This window comes from Micromesistius poutassou, assembly GCF_964030765.1.
Source record: "Micromesistius poutassou genome assembly, chromosome: 11".
In the NCBI taxonomy this organism is placed as follows: domain Eukaryota; kingdom Metazoa; phylum Chordata; class Actinopteri; order Gadiformes; family Gadidae; genus Micromesistius; species Micromesistius poutassou.
This window is the reverse complement of record NC_140281.1, coordinates 13,743,918-13,766,137: the sequence shown is the minus strand read 5'-3', so window position 1 is coordinate 13,766,137 and position 22,220 is coordinate 13,743,918. Positions and strand designations below refer to the sequence as shown.

Below are 22,220 nucleotides of genomic sequence, written 5' to 3'. Positions count from 1 at the left end.
ACACGTGGGGGGGTGGTTTTGGTGTGTGTAGGACGTGAAGTTGTAGGTAGAGGTGGTGGAGTGGAGGGTGGTGGGGGAGGTGTGGTTGGTGGTTGAGGAGGTGCTTGTAGTTGATCTGTGTCTTGGGTGGAGGAGAGGAAGTGGCATAGGTGAAGGAGAGGATGTGGTTTGGTTGGAAGATAGGAGGTGTTGGTGGAATGGGTGGAGGAGAAAAGGTGGCAGGGGCGAAGGAGATGCTGGTGGTGTGGGTGGGAGAGAGGAGATGGTCCCTGGCTGCTCAGCTAAGATCGGAAGGTTTTAATTAAACCACAGCACTGCGCCTACATGGAACATATCCCAGCAGGATCCATCTCTGTCTCTCTCTCTCTCTCTCTCTCTCTATTTCTCTATTTCTCTCCATCTCTATTTCTCTTTCTCTGTCTAACCTTCTCTCTCTCTCTCCTTCTCTCTCGCTCTCTCTCTCTCTCTCTGTCTTACCTTCTTACTATCTCTCTCTCTATCTTACTTTCTTACTATCTGTCTCCATGCCTCTCTCTGTCTCTCTTTCTCTGTCTCACTGCCTCTTTCTCTCTCTGTCTCTCTTTCTGCCGCTCTCTTTCTCTCTCTGTCTCTCTCTGTGTTTCACTGTCTCTCTCTTTCTCTCTTTCCCCCTCTGTCTCACTGCTTCTCTCTCTCTCTCTCTCTCTCTCTCTCTCTCTCTCTCTCTCTCTCTCTCTCTCTCCCTCTCTCTACATCTTCCCCTGTCTTATTTCCTCTCCCACTCTCTCCATCAGCTCTGTTTTTCATTCTATCTCCCTTTGCATCGATATCTATTCTCTCTCTGTATCTCGCTTCCTCACTCGCCCTCCCTCTTTAATGACAAGAAGTTCTATTTTAATTCTCTCTCATCTCTCACACTCTCATTCTCTCTGTATTTCTCTTGTTTGTGTGTGTGTGTGTGTGTGTGTGTGTGTGTGTGTGTGCAAAGCATTGATCAAACGCACAGAAAATGATGACAGAAATAACAAGGGTAGGGGGAGGACAGAGTGAAGGAGAGGAGAGATGGAGAGAGAGAACCTCAGAGGTAGCATGGGGGGATGAACAAGAACAGGCTGACATTGGGAGAGAGAGACGGTGCGGCGAGTGAATGATGGGGGGGGGGGGGGGGAGAAAGGTAGGGAGAGAGAAAGGGGGGGAGGAAGAGGAGAGGGTGAATGAGAAGAGGGAGGGAGAAGTGAGGGTTTTTTTACACAGGGTTAGAGCCAGTAACAGAGCGAGTGACAGAGAGAGGGTGAGAGGGAGAGAGAGGAAGAGAGACAAGAAGCAGAGACAGAGCAAATTAGAGGGAGAGAGTGACAGAGAGAGAGAGTGAGGAAGAAAGAGAGAGAGCACTCATGTCGCAGCATCAGCACCACACAGCTGACACTCACAGCATCCCTCTCCCCGGTAGCGTCAGAATGTTAGTCTTATAGACCGCCAGACCTCCGGTCCTCTGGAAATCCAGTCCCACAGACCTTGAGCTCTCCAGCCCTTCACACCTCCAGCCCTCCAGTCCTGCAGCCCAGAGACACCAGCATGGCAGCCCAGCGAGGGGGTGGCTGCGGCGGCGTGCAGGAGGAGGGGGCCATGCACATCTGAGACGGAGACAGCAGCAGCTCAGCACTCGGAGCCACGTGAGGCTGCGGCCGTGGACAGGACATACCGCAGCGACTGGGACTATGCGCCAGGCGAAGAGCGCCTGTGGACACTGGGCCGCCTCGCAGAGCAGCGCAACAGAGAGAGGAGGAGGAGGAGGGGGAGGCAGGGGAGCAGTGTGTAGCAGCGTGGCTGGCGCTAGCCACTGTAGCGGAGTGTTACCTTGGAGATGAAGGCACGGCTGTGAGCGCCGCATGTGGATGTAGCGGCGGCGCCGGCGTTTGTGTGGCTGTGGGTCGCTAGCACGGTCAGGAGGGACACAACGTGATATGGTCCCTATAGCAACAGGGACATCGCGGTTGACCAGGAGGCGGGGTTGAGGCGTAGAGGGGAAACTGGGGGGGGGGGGGGGGGCGGGTGAGGGGTGTGGCGCAGGTGTTTTTGGGCGTGGCTAATGAAGGCTACCTGGGTCAGACTGTTCAAACGATCCAAGGGAGGACAGAACAAGACCTTGGACGCCTGCGTAAGAACACGCATGTGTGTGTGTGTGTGTGTGTGTGTGTGTGTGTGTGTGTGTGTGTGTGTGTGTGTGTGTGTGTGTGTGTGTGTGTGTGTGTGTGTGTGTGTGTGTGTGTGTGTGTGTGTGTGTGCGCGTGTGTGTGCATGTGTGCGTGTGCGTGTGTGTGTGTGTGAGTTGGGTATTGAGTTGGGTACTGAGGAGTTAAGAATGAATGTGTTTAGATATATGTGTGTGTGTGTGTGTGTGTGTGTGTGTGTGTGTGTGAGGTGAGGATGCAGGTGTGCTGCAATGTTTAACTCATGAGTTTGGCTTGAGGAGAGCATCACAAGCATGCATAGTTAATGAACTAGCAATGAGCTATTTATAGGGTCTGGTGCAGGTGACACACCACAACACAGAGAGACAGATTTATATTGATGCTCTCTGAGTGTATATATATATATATATATGATATACTATTTACAGCAGTGGGTTTATATTTAGAGAAGTTGGTTATTTAAAGACAGTTCACCATCCCTAAAAAAGGAGAGACACAAATAGATAGCTATAATAGCTTTTATTCCTGAAAACAACACACTAGTCTTGTCTCTGGTATCTCAGTCAGGCTGCTTGCGGTGAAGTGGGGGAGAGAGAGAGAGAGAGGGAGACCGAGGTGTGGAGGGGAGGGGGGGGGGGGGGGGGGGGGGCAGAGAGAGAGGCTATTTTTAACTCAACCACCGTAAGTGTGATGGTGCAGAGAGGTGAATGAAGAGTGTTGTAGGAGGAGGAGGAGCTATCTCATTAGCTCCCCTCCTCATCTTTCCTTTCCTCCTCTTCTTCTTCTCTCCTCCCCTTCATTTCTCTCCTCCTCTATTCCTTCCTCCTTCTCTCCTCATCCTGCTCCACATCTTCTCCTCTCCTTCTCATCTTCCATCCTCCCCCTCTCTCCCTCCTCTCTATCTCTGGTTAAACTCTGTTTAAATGTGTTTGGCGTCTCAGAATGCAGAGGGTAGAACCTGTGTGTTGAATACAGTGTGTCGACCCTGTGTGTGTTGAATACAGAGTGTAGACTGTGTGTTGAATACAACGTGTATTATTCCCGTGGGGAAATAGGGTCTATTGATTTCTGCTGATGACCACTGAAGCACTGAACAGAATTAACCTTCAACACGTAGTGGGCTCAGGAATGCAGCAGCGTTAAATTACCAGTATTGTCTCGTTTGTTTTGTCATAGAATTCCAGCATTTGGTTGGCTGTATATCAACAAACAGGAAGATGTGTGTGTGTGTGTGTGTGTGTGTGTGTGTGTGTGTGTCTGTGCATGTGCCTGCTTGAAGAATTATTACTACTGTATCATGACCGTATGACACCACTGAAATACGATAGGATACGATAAGATAATATTAGCTCCAAGCCTAGGTGTGTGTGTTTCTGTGTGTGTGTGTGTGTGTGTGTGTGTGTGTGTGTGTGTGTGTGTGTGTGTGTTTCTGTGTGTGTGTGTGTGTGTGTGTGTGTGTGTGTGTGTGTTTCTGTATGTGTGAGTTTATTTGTGTCTGTGTGTTTGTGTGTGTGTGTGTGAGACTCTAGACATCCAAAGACAGCTCCTTGCTTTAAACATTTGATGTCCACGATAGTCTTAACAGCTGCGGTGTTTACCTCCCAGCGGAAGGGCATTCCAACCGTGAAAACTGCAGATGAACTTCTGCTGTACGCGTCACTCCTGTTTGTCCCTACGATTCGTCCTCTATCATCCACAACAGTCCCTGGTCATTGTATGCTGACATCAGGGTCCAGTCTAACAACAGACCAGTGTCCACCGGTGTCGGCTGTCAACTAGGACCAGGTCTAGCTGTGGTTTGAGTCCAGGTCTAATCTGGCGCTTTGGTGTGTGTGTGTGTGTGTGTGTGTGTGTGTGTGTGTGTGTGTGTGTGTGTGTGTGTTGCAGGGTTCGGCCGACTCCTACACAAGCCGTCCATCTGACTCTGATGTGTCCCTGGAGGAGGACAAGGAGGCGCAGCGCAGAGAGGCTGAGAGACAGGCCCAGACCCAGCTGGACAAGGCCAAGGTACTGATGCTACTGCTTTCTACTGTTCTGTACTCTCTCTCTCTCTCTCTCTCTCTCTCTCGCTCTCTCTCTCGCTCTCTCTCTCGCTCTCGCTCTCTCTATCTCTCTCTATTCTATATCTAGAGATGGCAGCTCTTGTACTCTTCTGGGAAGAGCGGGTGGTGATTCTGTTGGCTCTGGTTCTGGTCATGGCTCCGGTTCTTCATTCATTTGATATCAAACTAAGCAGAATTGTTATGACCTGAGAGCGAGGAGGGCTGGGCAATGCTACCCAATACCAGATACCCAATACCACTGTTCTGTGATCTCTGGTTTGATTGATTGATTGATTGATTGATTGATTTTATTTTATTTGAAAGGGACCATGTGCAATTAAAAACATAAATGTAAACATTTGATGCATTGCACCAGAGTTAGCCTCAGGCTAATTTGCATCTGCAGTCCCCAGTGGTAGAGATCCATTCTGAATCGTTTCATTTACCTGTTGCTGGGTGGGAGCCTAAAAGAGAGTATCTGGGGGGAGCTTTTATTGTGAAAGTCTAGTGAGTTTTCCTGTGTGTCAGAGATAATTCTTGTTAGCCTGCTAGCTCAAATTATTGTCATGCAGTGCCGTGGTGTGATGCCAAGATCAGCAGAGAGCTAGCTAACCACCCAGCGTCTCCCGCCTAGTGGCCTTGTGCTAATCTCCATGGGCCATGCAACCATCTTAGTTCGACACGCTAGCTGGGTGGGGGAACTGAAGGCAGATTTCCATATTCACTTTCCCCACACAGCAAGTGTTCAGAGCCAAGATAGAACGAAGATGGCCCCTAGGTAAATCAGGTACCGTAGCAAACCATTCAGATAGTGGTAGGATGGCTGTCTGTAATCTGTGAAAGTGATCTGTGGAACTTAACCTTAACTAACCTTAACTCCTCATGAGAAGCTATCTGGTTTGTTGTTCACCCCTCCTGGTTTTCAGATCAGTTGGTTTCCTACACACTTTGTTCTTTTTTTTCATTTTGAAGCTTTAATCCAAAGCAACCTGCAATGAATTAATGTGAAGGAGCAGGAAGGGGTTATGGGCATTATGCACTAGGATTTATAAGCATTGAAATATTTATAAAGGTGATGATTCATAGCCACGAGCGAAGTACTATTCACTAACTCATTACTTAGTCCAGTGCAATGTGTACGGACTCACTGGGATATTACAGGCGTATTCTCCCACACAAAGGTATATAAGTTAATGGGTGTTGCTGTATTCCCTGTAAGAGTCGTTGCGTAAGAGTGTCTCCTTATTAACCAAATGGAGAATGTTCTCATTACCGTTTCCCAGAGACTCCTTCTCCTGCCAACTCACTGCAGGCCTAACTGGTCCCTCTTGTAGATAACCCGGCAACCATCGCCCCCGCCGGCCTTTCACATGATGGACGAGCAGGAGAAAATAGACGACTAGCAGAAAATAGATGAGCCATTGAACGTAGCAGAGGGGCCGCAGGGGAGAGCTAGACCCGGCTGGAGGAAGCAGAGTTCCTCTGACTGCAGGGCTTTATGGGTGGTAATTCAACATGCCTCCCTATGTTGCAGGCTTGTCTGGACCCCTTGGAAGCATGGGCTCCTTCCTTCTTAGCTTGTCTAGCCTGTATGAAGGTATGGGTTCTTAGCTTGTCAGGACTGTATGAAGGTATGGGTTCTTAGCTTGTGTAGACTGTATGAGGGTATGGGTTCCTGATTTGCTAGATTGTACAAAGGTATGTGTTATTGGCTTGTCTAGATTGTATAAAGGTATGTGTTATTGGCTTGTCTAGATTGTATAAAGGGTTATTGGCCTGTCTAGACTGTATATAGATTAGGGTTTCTTGACGAGAATTTTTTCTCACTGCAAGTCTAGACTATCAACATTGAGGATTGAATCCAAGTTCTTTCGGCTGGGAGTCATACACTCTTACCAGAACACTATCCTTCACCCCCACTGTTAAACTCAGATGTGGGTCATAAGTATCTACAATAGAGTTAATTTACCCCTGGGCTGGTACTAATTGACTATACCAGATGGCCAATTACAAATCAAAAGCTGCCTTATTTTTTTCAACATGGAACATCCATCTCTGCACTGAGAGGAAGTAGTATTGATGTTGATACTGTTACGTCAGCCAGTATTTTGTCGAAAAGGGTCAGCATCAAGAGACCTGCTTAACCAAAGTCCTGAAATAGTCCACCAGATGAACGGCTACAGTGATAACCAGTCCTCCTCTCTCTGACATCGGCCTGGGAACGCGACCAGACAAACAGGAAGAGGCCTTTTCTATTTGTGGTTCCTTGGGACGTTGCAGGGCTTAGCTGATGGTACGTTCGCTCGTGCGTTGTCACAGTCAGAGGTGCGCTGATGTGTCGGACCTTTCATGGGCTGATGGATACTTATCCCGGCGCTCACAGAGAGCGGAGACTTGATCAAATAAGGATTTTTCCCCTTTCCATTTAAAAAAACAAACACGAAAAACCAAGCAAGGAAGACACATATCGGCAAAGGTTTGCTGAGTTATTTCTGTGGTTATTCTGTGAACTTGCCTTCATCTAGAGTTTAGAATCCAGCCTACATTTCCAAGTTTTACTAGCTAGTCATAATGCTACAATTGCTGCACAACCTTAGGCCCTAGATTATGCGTGTTCCCGCTAAGAGGTAGGGTGTCCCAATACTTAGGGGAGCAAGGGGGAGTGCTGTTTTTCCCTTAAAATCTACCCTTGAACGCTAGCCAGCTCGGGAGCTGACTTGCAGCTAAGGGCACTCAAAGCAAGTGTTCTTGTTAAGGGGAGAGAAATGGGACTGGGCCTTAATGAACCTGAATGCAGAAACAGTGGTATGGAGGAATGTTAAGTGGGGGCCCTTGAAAGTGCTCCACGCTCCCCCACCGCTAGTGCCGTGGCCAGGTGTAGCCTGTAGGATTTAACTCAGATCGATCAGGATTGCTCGAGGTGGAACAACGTGCAGTGGTTGATTTATTCACAGACCTTACACCACTCTTAATGGATATCGGCGATGCATCACACGGGACATCTGCAACAGCAAACGGTGTGGATCTACACCGCCAGAGCGCAGTCCATGCTGCATGCCGTAGCGCAGTCTAGATGAAATATTCATAGTCCGAGTAGAGAGCTGAGGAGCATGTCTTCTTCTGCCTCCTCCCTAGCTCCACCTCCCGTCGATCTCAGGTGGAGGCAACCTCCTAAACGTGGGGGGGTTTTCAGATTAGGAAGACTTGGCGGGGGGATTGTTTTGTTAGAATTACTCTGCTCAAGATAGAAAGGAAAATAATTAGATTAATAAATAGGAAAATAAAATACACACAATTCTGAAGTGGCCCCTGACGCTCTGTCAGGTGGAAGAAGCAGCGATAGGGTGGAGGAGGTATAGGAGTTAAGGGTGCGCCTCCGTGTGAGGGAGCAGAGGAGGAGCAGGAGAGGAGCAGGGAGGAGCTTACCTTTAGGAGGTGATGCATGAGGATATTTGATGACACGTGTTCTCTTCAGGACTGCCAGGTCATTACGATTTCTAAGTGGTGACGCACGCTAGGGATCAATAGTAGAGGAGGAGGAGGTAGTGGGGAAGTGGAGGAGGGAGAGCAGGGAGAGGAGGAGTGGAGGAGGAGGTGTGTGGGGATCAGAAGAGGGTGGAGAAGTGGAGGGGAGGAGGGGTGAGAGGATGCTGATGAGGAGGAGAGGACAAGGAGGCAGAGACTAGAGGTATAAGCAGTACCCTACCCCCTCCTACCTTCATCGAGCGAGAGAGAGTGCTTTCATTTGGGTGGAACGTCCCACCCTCCACCATGTGACTGCATACGTCCACCTCCAAGGACACTGTGACCTCCACCAGGCCCAGCTCCCCTCAGCCTTGCTGGGGGGCTCCATGGAACCAGCACCCCCTCCTGCTACGGGTAGATGCATTCAGTCATTGTCAGATGCTGCATGGCTTGATACCATATGCTAATGAGGCGTTTGACATCAAAGGCTGTGGTGAATAAAGGGGGGGGTCATCTTGACATAGATTGAAACCTACTGCATAGATTATTTAACATTGGAGATACCTCCGTTTGATAAACAACCATCCATGCTAATCCCTCTCCAGCCAATCCTGAGGGTTCTCTGGCACCAATAGTGCCAAATCAGGGCTTCTGTTGGGGGGCAGGATAGGCTTCCTGCTTGAGGTGGTTGTCAAGGTGGGCTGAGGACATTGGGGATCACATCCAGCACCTGGGACCTGATAGTCAAGCACCTTTTCACAATACATCAGTTCCCAGCACCCCCAGCATGTACTGCATGTACTTTTTTACGGGAATCTGTTTAATTTGAACTTGCGATACGTCCGAGTCCTAACAGGCTTGGAGGCTCCAGATGTTCTTGTTCCTACTTCATGTGTGTCCTCTGACCAAACGCTGGCCTGGATTCAGGACTTTATTCTGCAGTTAAGTCCTGGGGACAGCGTGCTGCTGTTCAAGTGGTTGTGTGTGCGTGTGGCAGGACGTATAAACATTTCATTTGTTCTGTGCATTAGGAAGGTCAAAGATGATCCTGTCGCTAGGTCAGCGGTGATTTAGTCTGTAGTAAATATTCAGGATTTACGGTGGGTGTCGTTATTATAGATAAACACTAAACCACAGACCACATGACCTGAGAGCTCCACCTCTACGGCAGAGCAGGGACACAGGGAACAGTGTAAAAGACCTCTGTTTATAAAGTGGAGATAAAACATTAGCTTTATTATTATTTTATGTGAGCATTGCTTATTGTTGGAAGCCATAGCGATTCATGTGAGCCCATGTGATATGTGAACGGTAGTGAGGATGGGGTTAAAGCTTGTGTTGGCCATTTGGAGAAACCAGCCAAAGTAAGCTAGACTTTAAAAGTCTCCAAATGAAAACATCTCACTCCTCCCTTCAGGCCTTCCTTTCAAAGACACTCCCTCGAAACACGACTAGCTTGATAGCTTTAGCAATAGGTCTGCCCAGCCTTGTGGAAGACTCAGGCACGATGAGTGCAATGGCAGAGTGAGTGCAGGACAGGTAGCAGGGTGAGAAGGTAGACAGGTAGGCCCTCCAAAAAATGTATTCGGGCATATTGTAATTATTTGATTGTCCTATCTAAATAATAATAATAATAAATAATTTATTAAAAATCACTGCAGTATCTAAAAGGCATTCAGATGCGATGGTTTGGTGGATGATTATATTTATGATATGCACTCTGATATTTACATCTCTCTCTCTCTCTCTCTCTCTCTCTCTCTCTCTCTCTCTCTCTCTCTCTTTCTCTCTCTCTTTCTCTCTTTCTCTCTGACCTCTGTCTCTCCCTCCCCACAGACCAAACCAGTGGCGTTCGCTGTCCGTACTAATGTCCACTACAGCTCCAGTCAAGATGATGACGTCCCGGTGCCCGGCATGGCCGTTTCCTTTGAGGCTAAAGACTTCCTGCATGTCAAAGAGGTGCGTTCAGAGCCTTCGGTTTGACGTTCAACTATTTATTGTGTACTTCTGTTTCTGATCTGTTTGGACCAGGTGCTGCCGATACATTATTTTCTACAATTTTCTATGTCTGGATTTCTCTTTCTCTTCTTCTCTTACATTTTGTTTTTGAAATATTGTATGATTAATAATTGTTCCTATCCATGTAATCACGTTGTTTAACACTCATTGGTTTGGGGACGTGTGGATGTGATTTGTTCCTGTCGATGTTCGTATCAGTTGACGTTTTTCTCTGCTGCCCATGCAGAAATTCAACAACGACTGGTGGATCGGGCGGCTGGTGAAGGAAGGCTGTGAGATCGGCTTCATCCCCAGTCCTGTCAAGATCGAGAGCTCCCGCCTCCTCCAGGAGCACAGGGCCAAGCAGGGCAAGTTCCACTCCAGGTACCCTGCACCTCCTTCACCTCCTCATCCTTCTGCTCCTTCTCTTCCTCCTCCGTCCCTTCCACCTCCTTCTCATCCACCACCTCCTCCTCTTCCTTCTCCTCTTCTTCCTCCTCCTCCTTCTCCTTCTCCTACATCCCACCCTCCTCTTCTTCCCCCTCTACCTGCTCCTGCTTCCCTCCCTCCTTCATCATTATCTCCATGGAAAGATTCTCACACTCTTGTTGTTGTGTTCTTAGATCTCAACGTCGAAGCATTTGGTTCTGATCAACGACAAACATTATTTTTTATTATATTTATAAATGTATTGATGATGTATTGATATGATTTAACTTAGATTAACTTTTTCACTTTACTCTTTACTTTACTCTTTACTCTTTTTCAGTAAATTGGGAGCGATTTCCTCAACTAGTTTAGGGGAAGTGATTCCTAACTCGCGTAAATCCACGCCACCCTCCTCTGGTGAGTAACAACTAGACCTTGTGCTCTGTAACACATGTGAGCCAACAGACCCTCTCCTCTGTAACCGTAACACATGTGACCTGACAGATCTTCTCTGTAACCGTAACACATGTGACCAGACAGACCTCCACTGTACCCGTAACACATGTGACCAGACAGACCTTCTCCTCTTTACCCGTAACACATGGTAACCGATGTCATACTTCCCCTGCACATTATGTTTGTGTAAGACAATCATTTTCTGTGTGAGAAATGTGGTCGTTTAACCGTGATGTTCTGATTCATAATCCTCCTAACCTACAGTCCTGCAGAGCTTAGAGGCGGAGTTGCTCCTCCTGACAGCTGCTTGTATGTGTGTGTGTGTGTGTGTGTGTGTGTGTGTGTGTGTGTGTGTGTGTGTGTGTGTGTGCGTGGGTGGCGTTCTCTATGTGATGGTTCTGTGTGATGGCTCTATGTGTGTGTTCCTATTGGTGATGTTTTAATATGTGAGGGTTCTATTTGTGATGGTTCTATGTGTTGGATGGTTCTATGGGTGATGTTCTGTGTATGGTTCTATGGTGATGGTCCTGGCTGCATGTGGTTCTATGCGTGTGGTTCTATCTTTGATGGTACTGGGTTCATGTGGTTCTATGCGTGTGGTTCTATGTGTGATGGTACTGGGTTCATGTCTTTTGAAATGTGATGGTGCTGGATGTAACTGGTTCAATGCGTGTGGTTTTATGCATTGTGTTCTGTGCATGTGGTTCTATACACGACAGGACTAGGTTCCTGTGGTTCTATGCGCGTGGTTCTATATGTGATGTTCTGTGCGTTCTATGTGTGATGTTTCTGGTTGTGGTTCTAGCGTTTGACCTGGACGCTACTGGTCTAGAGGGCGAGGACGCACCAAGCTCCCCTAAAGCCAGCCCCAGCACCCTGTCCTCTACGCTAGGTAGAGAGAAGAGAATTCCCTTCTTTAAGAAGGTAACCACACCCTCCAAGCCCCGCCCACAGCGCCCCCTCCAGCCAATCCGCTGTCTCTCTCTGCCCAGCCGCACGGCCAATCAAAAACAACCGCCCACTGCCTCGCTCCGCGTTCCTTTCTGCCTCACCTTCCTGGGGGGCTAGTGTCGTTAACGTGCTAGTCTCTAGCAAGCTAGTGGTTAGCGCTCTAGTCGTTAGCATGCTAGTCTTTCGCACGCCTTACTAACCTGTTTTTCTCTCTGCCCTCTGCGTCTCATAGCCAGACTGAAGCATAAATCGGTAAGTTCTGGTCCGGTTTTGGTCCGGTCCGGTCTGTTGTCTAACCCTGTTGTAATATAATAATGTTAACATTATCATATTGTTTCATTATACTGTTATATATGTTATAAAGTATTATACACTAAATGACATTCGACTTGTATTAGTACATACGTACGGTATATATTACTATATAGTATTTCATCCTTGATATAACAAAGGGTTGAGGGAAGGGAGAGGGATGGTGAAGGAGGGAGGTGGGGAGGGGGGGGAGAGTGGGGGAGAGAGAGCTTGACAAGAAAGGGGGTCAATATTGACAATATCGAATATCAAAATATTTACATTTCCTGAGGATTGCATCGTGTTTATGTTGTGACTGACTACAAGAAGATATACAATGACCTCAAACACTATGCTGACATCACGAGCTGTGTTGTCTCAATGCCTGATGCATGAGCTCTGTGTGTGTGTAAGTGTGCGTGTGTGTGAGAGGTGTTCTTTCCTGTGGGACCAATGGGAGCTCAGTGTGTTCAGCTCATTAATAACATTAATAAATAAGCATGACATCATCTCTGGTCCCAAGCGTCATTTAGCTTGTTCCTGCATCATGTAAAGATACGGATCTACCACTTAATATGGAGGAACACGATAGAATAACGCTCACAATACAGTCTCTTAAACATGTACGTCTCTAGCGTTAAAAACCTTTACTTTACATTACTTTTAACGTTAGTCGTCATTGAACACTTACTCTGAGGAGACTTCCAAGTGAGGCTGAGAAAACTGGAGTAGCTACAAGGTCCAAGTGAGGCCACCAAAGACCACCTTAGAGTGAGGGACTGTGGTGCAAAGATCACCTGGACAGTGAGGGACTGTGGTCCATAGACCACCTGGACAGAGTGAGGGACTGTGGTCCAAAGACCACCTAGACAGAGTGATGTGCCACTAGGTGTCTCTAGGTGACCCCTAGACAGAGTGATGTGCCACTAGGTCTCTCTAGGCGGCCCCTGGCAGAGTGCAGAGTAGCTGTACGTGTTACAACACAGGTAGCTGTAGCCCTGGCCTAGGAACATGGACGCATGTTCACATCCAACGCGTGTTCCTCCTCAGAGTGATGTCCGCCTGAACACACTGTGATCCACAAGGTCCATGGGGTCGAAACCTTACCCTCTGATCCCCCAGCATGCTCTGCTTTCACCTCAATCTAATCTGCTGTGGCCTCTGTGGCCTTTCTGACATGCACTCCTGAAACATCTGAACATGTTTGATCTGTGTTTGATCTAATAATTAATAATAATTATAGTTTTTTCCCATTGACCTTAAAAGGAAGTTAAAACGGTGTGTGTGGTGTTTTGTTGAAGTGGTTATAGTCCAGGTGTCTTATTACACAATTCACAAACCTCTGGGCTTTAAATTGTCAGCCCGTTACCGTGCCGACCACTCTGAGTGATTCATGATGCTGTCTGTTTACATTTATAGCCATGAGAGTGTTTAACTGTCTTCTTCTGCTCTCCTCTGTCCCGCTTTCTCTTTCTTTCCTTTCCTCTTCTCTCCTCCATCTCCTCCTCTCCTATTTACCTCCTCTCTGCCCTCTCTCCTCCTCTCCTCTCCTCCCCTTTCCTTTCCTTCTCTTCTCTCCTTCTTTGTCCTTCTCCCCTATTGTCTTCTCCTCTCCTCTCCTTTCCCTCTCTCGTGTCTCCTCTACTCATCTCCTTCTGCCAGTCGGAACACGTTCCTCCCTATGACGTGGTGCCGTCCATGCGGCCCGTGGTTCTGGTCGGTCCGTCTCTGAAGGGCTATGAGGTAAACCAGAACACAGACCACCCAGACCCTAATACAGACCCCCCCCCCCCCAGACCCTAACACAAACCTCCCAGACCCTAACACAAACCTCCCAGACCCTAACACAAACCTCCAAGACCCTAACGCAGACCACCAAGACGTTAACACAAACCCGCCAGACCCCCCCGGACCCTCACACAGACGCCCCCAGACTCTAACACAGACCCCCTCTGCTCGGGTCAAGAAAGGACCCTAACAAGTCAAGTCCATCGTATTAGTATATTCCTTAATGAACGCTACAGTCTCAAAGCTCCACAGACCACATTACACGACATGATTAATGTTGTATAATGATTAACGATCCATCCTAGATCCATCATGAATGTGAGCTAGTCTGGATATCTGGCAAAGTTAAAAGAGCAAAGTCTCACTGTCTACGCAGAGCCCTAGAACAGACGCTAACCCTAACCCAGACCCCTCCTGGTCCAGAACAGACCCTCCCCCAGACCCCAGACCCAGAGTCCTAACCCTCGTCTCATCTTGTTGAAAGGTGACGGACATGATGCAGAAGGCGCTGTTTGACTTCCTGAAACACAGATTTGAGGGAAGGTAGGTTCACCGTGCAGCGGTCCTTTATTTCCCCCCCTCACTCTCCCTCTCCCCCTCTTCTATCCCTCCCTCTCCCCTCTTCCTCTCTTTTCTCTCTCTCCCTCTCCCCTCTCCTCTCTTCCTGTCTTCTATCTCTCTCCTTCTCACCCTCTTACTCTCTTCCTTCTCTCTCCCTCCCCTCTTTCCTCCCGCCCTTTCTCTCTCTGGTATTTCCATTTCCCCTGGGGCTTGGTGAGAGAGTGTGTATCTGTGTGTGTATCTGTGTGTTTGTTTGGTCAGGGAAGTCTTCTTTAAATAGTCCAGGGTCCATGTCCTTAATAGGCCATCTCTTTCCTCTACCCTCGCTCCTCACTTCATCCCCCATCCATCTATCCCTCCACCTCTCTAACTCCTCCACAAATCCCTCCATCTATTCTCCTGTCTCCCATCTATCTATCTCTCCACCTCTCTAACTCCTCCACAAATCCCTCCATCTATTCTCCTGTCTCCCATCTATCTATCGCTCCCTCTCACCCATTCCATCTTGTTTCTCCACCTGGACTCAAGTCAGGTTCAGCAGCTGCAGTCAATCCCTTCTTCTCTTTTTTCTTTTCCAACAAGCTGGTGTGTTGTTTCTGTTCATGTCGTTGGGTCGCTCCCCACCCTCCGACCTGCTCTGGAGTGTTGTTCATGTCGTTGGGTCTCTCCCCACCCTCCTACCCGCTCTTGAGTGTTGTTCATGTCGTTGAGTCGCTCCCCACCCTCCTACCTGCTCTGGAGTGTTGTTCCTGTCGTTGGGTCGCTCCCCACCCTCCTACCCACTCGGGAGTGTTGTTCATGTCGTTTGGTCGCTCCCTGCCACCCACGGCCGCTTATGCTTGGGTTCAACACCTCTCTACTGTTTACCATGCCGAGATACCAACAGCAACTAGATAGAACCATTAACTGGTTGACCAGTCAACTGGTTTGAATGCTAAGTTGAGCTATGCTTCACTATGTACTTTTTGGGAATGTAGCACTAGACAGGGCTTTTTGCCCTGAGTGACCATCAGTGAACACAGGTCAGGTCATTAAGGAGCAGCTAGAGGGTTTTGCTCTAGGATGCCTACAGGTAGACCCTGGACATTGGGGATCAAACCCAGAGCCTTTCAGCCGGGAGTCAAACACCCTAACTGTAACTAGTCAACATCCTGCCACCACGTCCGTAACGCTTGGTTCTCTGGCGTCTCCTCCTCTCATCCAGGATCACCATCACCAGGGTGACGGCGGACATCTCGCTGGCCAAACGCTCAGTGCTCAACAACCCCAGCAAGCACGCCATCATTGAGCGCTCCAACACGCGCTCCAACCTCGGTATGTTGTCCCGCACCCACCTCCGCCACCGCTACACAAACAAGGGCACCGCCAACATCTGCCCGTTACCTTCTGGGTTTCAGGAGGCAGCGTCGTGGAGAAAAAGAAAGGGAGTTTAAGGGAAAGATATGATGGGCTATTCACATTGATTATGATTAACCGCCCCCCCCCAAGAATATAAAGGATCAGTGACTGATTTGAGTCTCAGCCTCCCTGGTAAAGTCTACTCCAAGGTGCTGGAAAGGAGGGTTCGGCCGATTGTCAAACCTCAGATTGAAGAGGAACAATGCGGTTTCCGCCCCGGATGTGGTACTACGGACCAGCTCTTCACTCTCGCAAGGATCATGGAGGGGGCATAGGAGTATGCCCATCCAGTCTACATGTGTTTTGTGGATCTGGAGAAGGCATATGACCGGGTCCCCCGGGAGAAACTGTGGGAGATGCTGCGGGAGTATGGGGTAAGGGGGTCACTCCTTAGGGCCATCCAATCTCTGTACTCCCAAAGCGAGAGCTGTGTCCGCGTTCTCGGCAGCCAGTCAGTTTCGTTCCCAGTGGGTGTTGGCCTCCGCCAGGGCTGCGCTTTGTTACCAATCCTGTTTGTGATATTCATGGACAGGATATCGAGGCGTAGTCGTGGTGAGGAGGGGTTGCAGTTCGGTGGTCTGAGGATCTCAACACTGCTCTTTGCAGATGATGTGGTCCTGATGGCATCATCGGCCTTCGACGTTCAGCACTCACTGGATCGACTGGCGGCCGAGTGTGAAGCGGCTGGGATGAGGATCAGCACCGCTAAATCTGAGGCCATGACTCTTAGCAGGAAACCAGTGGATTGCCTACTCCGGGTAGGAAATGAGTCCTTAGCCTAAGTGAAGGAGTACCTCGGGGTCTTGTTCGCGAAGGTACAATGGAGCGTGAGATTGGCCGGAGAATCCGGCCAGCGAGCGGAGCGGAGCAGCGAGGGCGGTATTGCGTTCGCTTTACCGCACCGTTGTGACGAAAAGAGAGCTGAGCCGCAAGGCAAAGCTCTCGATCTACCGGTCGATCTTCGTTCCTAACCTCACCTATGGTTATGAGGGATGGGTGATGACTGAAAGGACGAGATTGCGGGTACAAGTGGCCGAGATTAGTTTTCTCAGGAGGGTGGCTGGCTTCTCCCTTAGGGATAGGGGGAGAAGTTCAGTCATCCGTGAGGAACTCGAATTAGAGCCGCAGCTCCTCTGCTTAGAAAGGAGTCAGTTGAGGTGGTTCGGGCATCTGGTAAGGATGCCCACTGGACGGTGGGCAGTGTTTCAGGCACGACCAATGGGGAGGAGACCACGGGGAAGACCCAGGACTAGGTGGGGAGATTATATCTCAACATTGGCCTGGGAACGCCTAGGGATCCCCCGTCAGAGCAGGTCAACATGGCCCGGGAAAGGGAAGTCTGGGGCCCCCTGCTTGAGCTGATGCCCCCGCGACCCGACCCCGGATAAGCGGATGACGATGAGGATGATGAGGAGGACTCTGAGTTGAGGGTTCAAGACCAACTCAAGGGAGGTGATGGGTGGGGGGGGGGGATTCAAGAGGGATGATGTCATCAAGGCTCGAAGAGCAGCAGAAGTGAAGCTATAGTTTTAGCACCGCAAAGCTTAGAAACAGGCTTGTTTCGGTGATGACAGGTTTGTTCTTGATTAAGATGAATAAGATGGTCCCCCCATCTTATTTCCCATGAGGCTTTTCAGCGGCATCTTTTTGAGTGTGTTTTACTTGGTGGGCTTTTGGTTTGGAGCAGTCCCTAGCTTCTGAATGCTGGGCTTATGTAATGTTCTCCTGAGGTCATGCGTTTAGCTCCTGGCTACCCAGGAACCCCCCCCCCCTCCCCAGACAGTACAGGAATGTGTCTGTATCAAGTCTCTCATATGCAGCAGAAGTGGAGCAATCAGGACCCAATGTATTCTACAGATTAAAACCACATGGAGGGCTGTGAGGCTCGCCAGAAGCTGGTTTGACTTGTGACTCAAGGCAGAATGATACACAGTTAATACTAGCGTGAATCACAACAGTAATACAGCCACACATTGTAAGGAATTTCAGACCCACAGGATTATCAAACCTTTGGATTTGAAATCAACAAACAATTATTAGGGTGGAAGCTTGCGCTACCACCCCCCCCCCCCCCCGAGTTGTTATGGTGATATTTGAATGTTCAGTATTCCGTCTGCTTCTCTGTCCGCACAGCGGAGGTCCAGAGCGAGATCGAGAGGATCTTTGAGTTGGCCCGGACGCTCCAGCTGGTGGTGCTGGACGCAGACACCATCAACCACCCCTCTCAGCTGGGCAAGACCTCCCTGGCCCCCATCCTCATCTACGTCAAGATCAACTCCGTTAAGGTGAGGAGCAGGGGGGGGCGGCGGGGCTGACCCCTGACGCTAACCCTCCCAGTCCTGGATTAAACATGAGGCCTCGTACTACGTCCGCCCAGCTCAAAGTATTTCATCAGGATCCGCCGCCGCTGTAGCTACAAGTATGGGAAGACGTCCAAACACACAAATTAAACCCTAACAATCTCTCAGCAGTAGACAATAATCCGGCCGACCGGAGCTGTCTAGAACTAGGACACATATTTGATATATTCAGGGGACACATTGTTGTGTCTGTGTTGTATTTCAATGAGATAGCACAGTGAGGTTAGTGGTGAGTACTGGCTGGAGCCTGTTCCCTGCTCTCTCTCCCTTTTCTCTCTCCTCTCTCACCTCTACTGTCTCGCCCTTCTATTGTTGTCAACTCCTCTTACAACCTGCCTCGTCTTGGTGTTTCTACTGTTGTACAATGGGTATGCGGCGCCGTAGTGATGACCGTTGATCTCGCTGGTCTCGCTGAGGTGTTAAGTGTCCCCTGACCTTGACCCCCCCCCCACAGGTCCTTACAAGGCTGATAAAGTCCAGGGGGAAGTCCCAGGCAAAGCACCTCAATGTCCAAATGGTTGCGTCCGACAAGCTTTCGCAGTGCACTCCTGTGAGTATAGCAGCAAAAACACATACATGTTACCTACACATGTACTACTGACCTACACCCATACGTGTTACCTACACAAAGGTTCTCTGTGTGTCGACCTCCGTCTCGCTTCTCTGGGTTCCAGGAGATGTTCGACATCATCCTGGACGAGAACCAGCTGGAGGACGCCTGCGAGCACATGGCCGACTACCTGGAGGCCTACTGGAAGAGCACCCACCCCCCCAGCTCCAGTCCTCCCGAGGAGCCCCTGCCGGAACCGGAGGAGGAGCCCCTGCCCATCAGCCCCCCCCCTCCCGCCGCAGGCTTCCAGGTAGACCAGACCCCCACCCGTACCCCCATAACCCCACCCACCCCCAACCCTGGTTATCATACTGACTGTACCATTGAATTCAGATGGTTAGGTTCAGGTGGACGGTTACAGAGGGTGGAACTAGGTTAGAAATGGTTAAGTGTAGTTGTGGGGTTAGAGATGGTTATGGTTATGTATTATGTTAGAGATGCCTTAGTTTAGGTATTAGGTTAGAGATGGTTGAGGTTATGTATTAGATTAGAGATGGTTAAGTGTAGGTATTAGGTTAGAGATGCCTTAGTTTGTGTTATAGGTTAGAGATTCCTTAGTTTAGGTATTAGGTTAGAGATGTTTAAGGTTAGGTATTAGGTTAGAGATGGTTAAGTGTAGGGATTAGGTTATAGATGCCTTAGTTTAGGTATTAGGTTAAAGATGTTTAAGGTTAGGTATTAGGTTAGAGATGGTTATGTGTAGGGATTAGGTTAGCGATGCCTTAGTTTAGGTACTAGGTAAGAGATGGTTAGGTTTAGGGATGAGGTTAAGATGTTGCATTATGTCTGTGTTGTGTCTGAATATGTGTGTTTGAGTCACATCACTAACCATTACATGGTCCCTTCCTGCCTACATTGCTCTCCTGGTGGAAACTTACAGATAGATATGGGCAATGCTTCTGATGCTTCTGAATAGTTCTAGGGAACTCAGTGGTAAGTTGGGCTATTACGTGCTGTGCTTGAGTCTTTAAAGAACCCCTAAATCACTGCTGGGCCGCAGCTTACCCAACGGTTCTTGCTTCTAATTGGTTCAATCAGTGCCATGTGATGTAACGTCCCATGACATCACCCTGGACACATTTGAGCCAATCGCCAACAGCGCCTGAGTAACATGTTGGTTGGGGATTTTTCGGTGGTTTCATTGGTGTGTACATGGAATCTGACCTTCAGCCTCCAATCTAATTACAGTTAGTCATTACTCCTTATTTATTTATGTATTAGAAAATAATCTTCATTGTGGTCATCCCAGGGCCCACTTATGACCCCAGTGTTGAAAAGCGCCGCTGGTAATGTTTGATGTGTTCATGGTCCTGCATGTGGCCTGCTAGTGTGCAGTGGGTTTGTTGTGATAGGTTGCTGCGTTAGCATGTGTGCTCACAGGTTTTATTAGCATATTTTAACCGGCATGTGTTGCTATCCTCAGAGTGGAGTGAGCGAGCAGAAAGCCGACCGGGGAGGAGGAGTGGAGAGGAAGGCCTCAGATCATCATCATCATCATCATCACCAGCAGCAGCAGCAGCAGCAGCAGCGGCAGGAGAGCCAGGAGCAGGCCGACGGAGAGGAGGAAGAGGAGGAGGAGGAGGAGAGAGAGCAGAATGAGGAGGAGCCCCCCCTGAGGACAGACTCCTCCAGGAGGCCCCAGCACGTCCACCACCGCTCCTCCACCACCCGCGCCGACCAGCCACACCATCACCACCACCACCATCACCACGGCAACAGCAGCCGGGCGCGCGGCCTCTCCCGCCAGGAGACGCTTGACTCAGAGACCCCCGAGAGCCGGGACTCCGCCCACATGGAGCCAAGAGCGCACTCCCACCCCCAGCCACACCCCCGACAGCCCCGCCATCAGCAGGAGCAGGAACAGGAGGAGGAGGAGGAGGAGGAGGAGTATGAGGACGGTGGTGGAGGTGGAGGACGGTACAGAGACCACCACCACCACCACCACCACCGAGGGGGAGGGGTGGAGCGTGAGCAGGACCACAACGAGAGGAACAAGCAGCGCTCACACCCCCACCCCCACCCGCGGGACCCCCACCACCACCACCACTACTGTGAGGGGGGCGGGGCCTCCCGGAAGAGAGGCGAGGCAGGGGATTGGTCTAGAGACCCTTACATCCACCAGTGACCCAACCCACAAACACACACATACACACACAAAGAACCTACACACACAACCCACCTAAACACATACATACACAAACAACTTAAAGAACATACACAACCCACATACACCATACACACACATACACAACCCACATGCACACACACACACAACATACACACAGATACAACATGCACAATTATGCACAATTACACACATATACAACATACACACACATTCAAAATACACACACATACAAAAACATACATATCCACTGAACATGCACAAACATAAACACATACATATATATATATATATATATATTTATATATATATACATTTTCAAACATAAACAAACCAAACGCATATACAGACTTAAATACAAACATAAAAACACATGCACATACATAAACACATACGGATTGAGTGTGACCGGGCGTCCATTTTGTTTCCACTGTGCTGCTACTTCCTGTTTCCCCCCTGACCCCACCGAATGCTTCCTTTGTAAAGACTGTTGCCAGGCAACGGGGATATTTTATTCTATAGACACAATATACTAATATAAATGTGTGTATCTATGCATAGACATTGTGGTTTATGTGTGGATATGCATGGATATTTTGAAATATGCATATTTTAAACTGTGTTTGATAAAGCATGAACAGAGCTGAACTTCTCCTGTGCTTTCTTGGTGTAAGGGTTAAGCTTAGGGTTTTGTGTTGGTTTTAGGGCTTGGTTTAAGGGTTTGGTTTCTGGATTCAGGATTGGGGTTTTATGTTAAGTACCTAGGGGGGGCCCCCAAAATTAACGTTGAGAATTATTACATCACAATTTTCAAAATATATAAATGAATTACGAACAGGTCCACCGTTGTTATTTCTCAATTGCGAATTCCACTCCATTTTCACATCGGAGGCGGTGCACCCCCCCCCTGCCAATGGACGTACAACCAACCAACCCCCCCCCCCCCCCCCCTGCCAACGGACGTACAACCAACCCCCCCCCCCCTCCCCCTGCCAACGGACGTACAAACAACCCCCCTCCCGCCAACGGACAGCCGTGGCTTCGGCCTTTAAACCGAAGGGTTGCTGGTTCGATCCCCGACCCACTAGGAAAAATGTGGGTGGGGGAAGTGGTTGAGCAGTGGTTGCTTCACCTCACTGTGTGCTGTGTGTTTCACTAATTCACGGATGGGATAAATGCAGAGACCAAATTCCTTATATGTGTGAGCATACTTGGCCAAAAAAGCTGATTTACATTTACATTTTACAACCAACCCCCCCCCCCCTCCCCCCGCCAACAACCAGCGCGTAGGGCCCCCAAAAGCTTAGCAGCGGCTCTGGTTGGATATAAGGTTATGGTTTCCTATTAGGGTTAAGGCCCGGACACCCCGGGGCAGGGCCGTTGGTGAGTGTCTGCGGCCGATTCAGCATGTTGAATCTAGAGACGGAGGCAGTCGGTGAGAGAAATCCCTCCGATTGGCTATTCAGCTTAAGTGAATCAATGCACGAGAAGAGAGATGGAAGTGAATAAAGCAGAAAACTACATTCTTAAGAGGGCACACACAAAGAAGGTTAATTTTCCCCTTTATCTCATCAG

At 49.1% G+C, this 22,220-nt stretch overlaps 1 protein-coding gene across 3 annotated transcripts in view; it reads left to right on the top strand.

Moving 5' to 3' along the window:
• Nucleotides 1-21,282, top strand: part of LOC311355572 (voltage-dependent L-type calcium channel subunit beta-1-like) — a 49,770-nt gene extending 28,488 nt beyond the window's left edge. For all 3 annotated transcript variants that reach the window (XM_084475342.1, XM_084475341.1, XM_084475343.1), the window contains 12 exons: nucleotides 4,059-4,178; nucleotides 9,515-9,637; nucleotides 9,924-10,060; nucleotides 10,446-10,522; nucleotides 11,367-11,485; nucleotides 13,466-13,546; nucleotides 14,076-14,134; nucleotides 15,357-15,466; nucleotides 17,684-17,835; nucleotides 18,365-18,460; nucleotides 18,585-18,770; nucleotides 19,944-21,282. In XM_084475342.1, coding sequence (XP_084331468.1) covers nucleotides 4,059-4,178; nucleotides 9,515-9,637; nucleotides 9,924-10,060; nucleotides 10,446-10,522; nucleotides 11,367-11,485; nucleotides 13,466-13,546; nucleotides 14,076-14,134; nucleotides 15,357-15,466; nucleotides 17,684-17,835; nucleotides 18,365-18,460; nucleotides 18,585-18,770; nucleotides 19,944-20,645 — 1,962 coding nt within the window. In that variant the 3' untranslated portion in view covers nucleotides 20,646-21,282. The remainder of the gene's footprint in view (nucleotides 1-4,058; nucleotides 4,179-9,514; nucleotides 9,638-9,923; nucleotides 10,061-10,445; nucleotides 10,523-11,366; nucleotides 11,486-13,465; nucleotides 13,547-14,075; nucleotides 14,135-15,356; nucleotides 15,467-17,683; nucleotides 17,836-18,364; nucleotides 18,461-18,584; nucleotides 18,771-19,943) is intronic.
• Nucleotides 21,283-22,220: the final 938 nt, after the last annotated feature.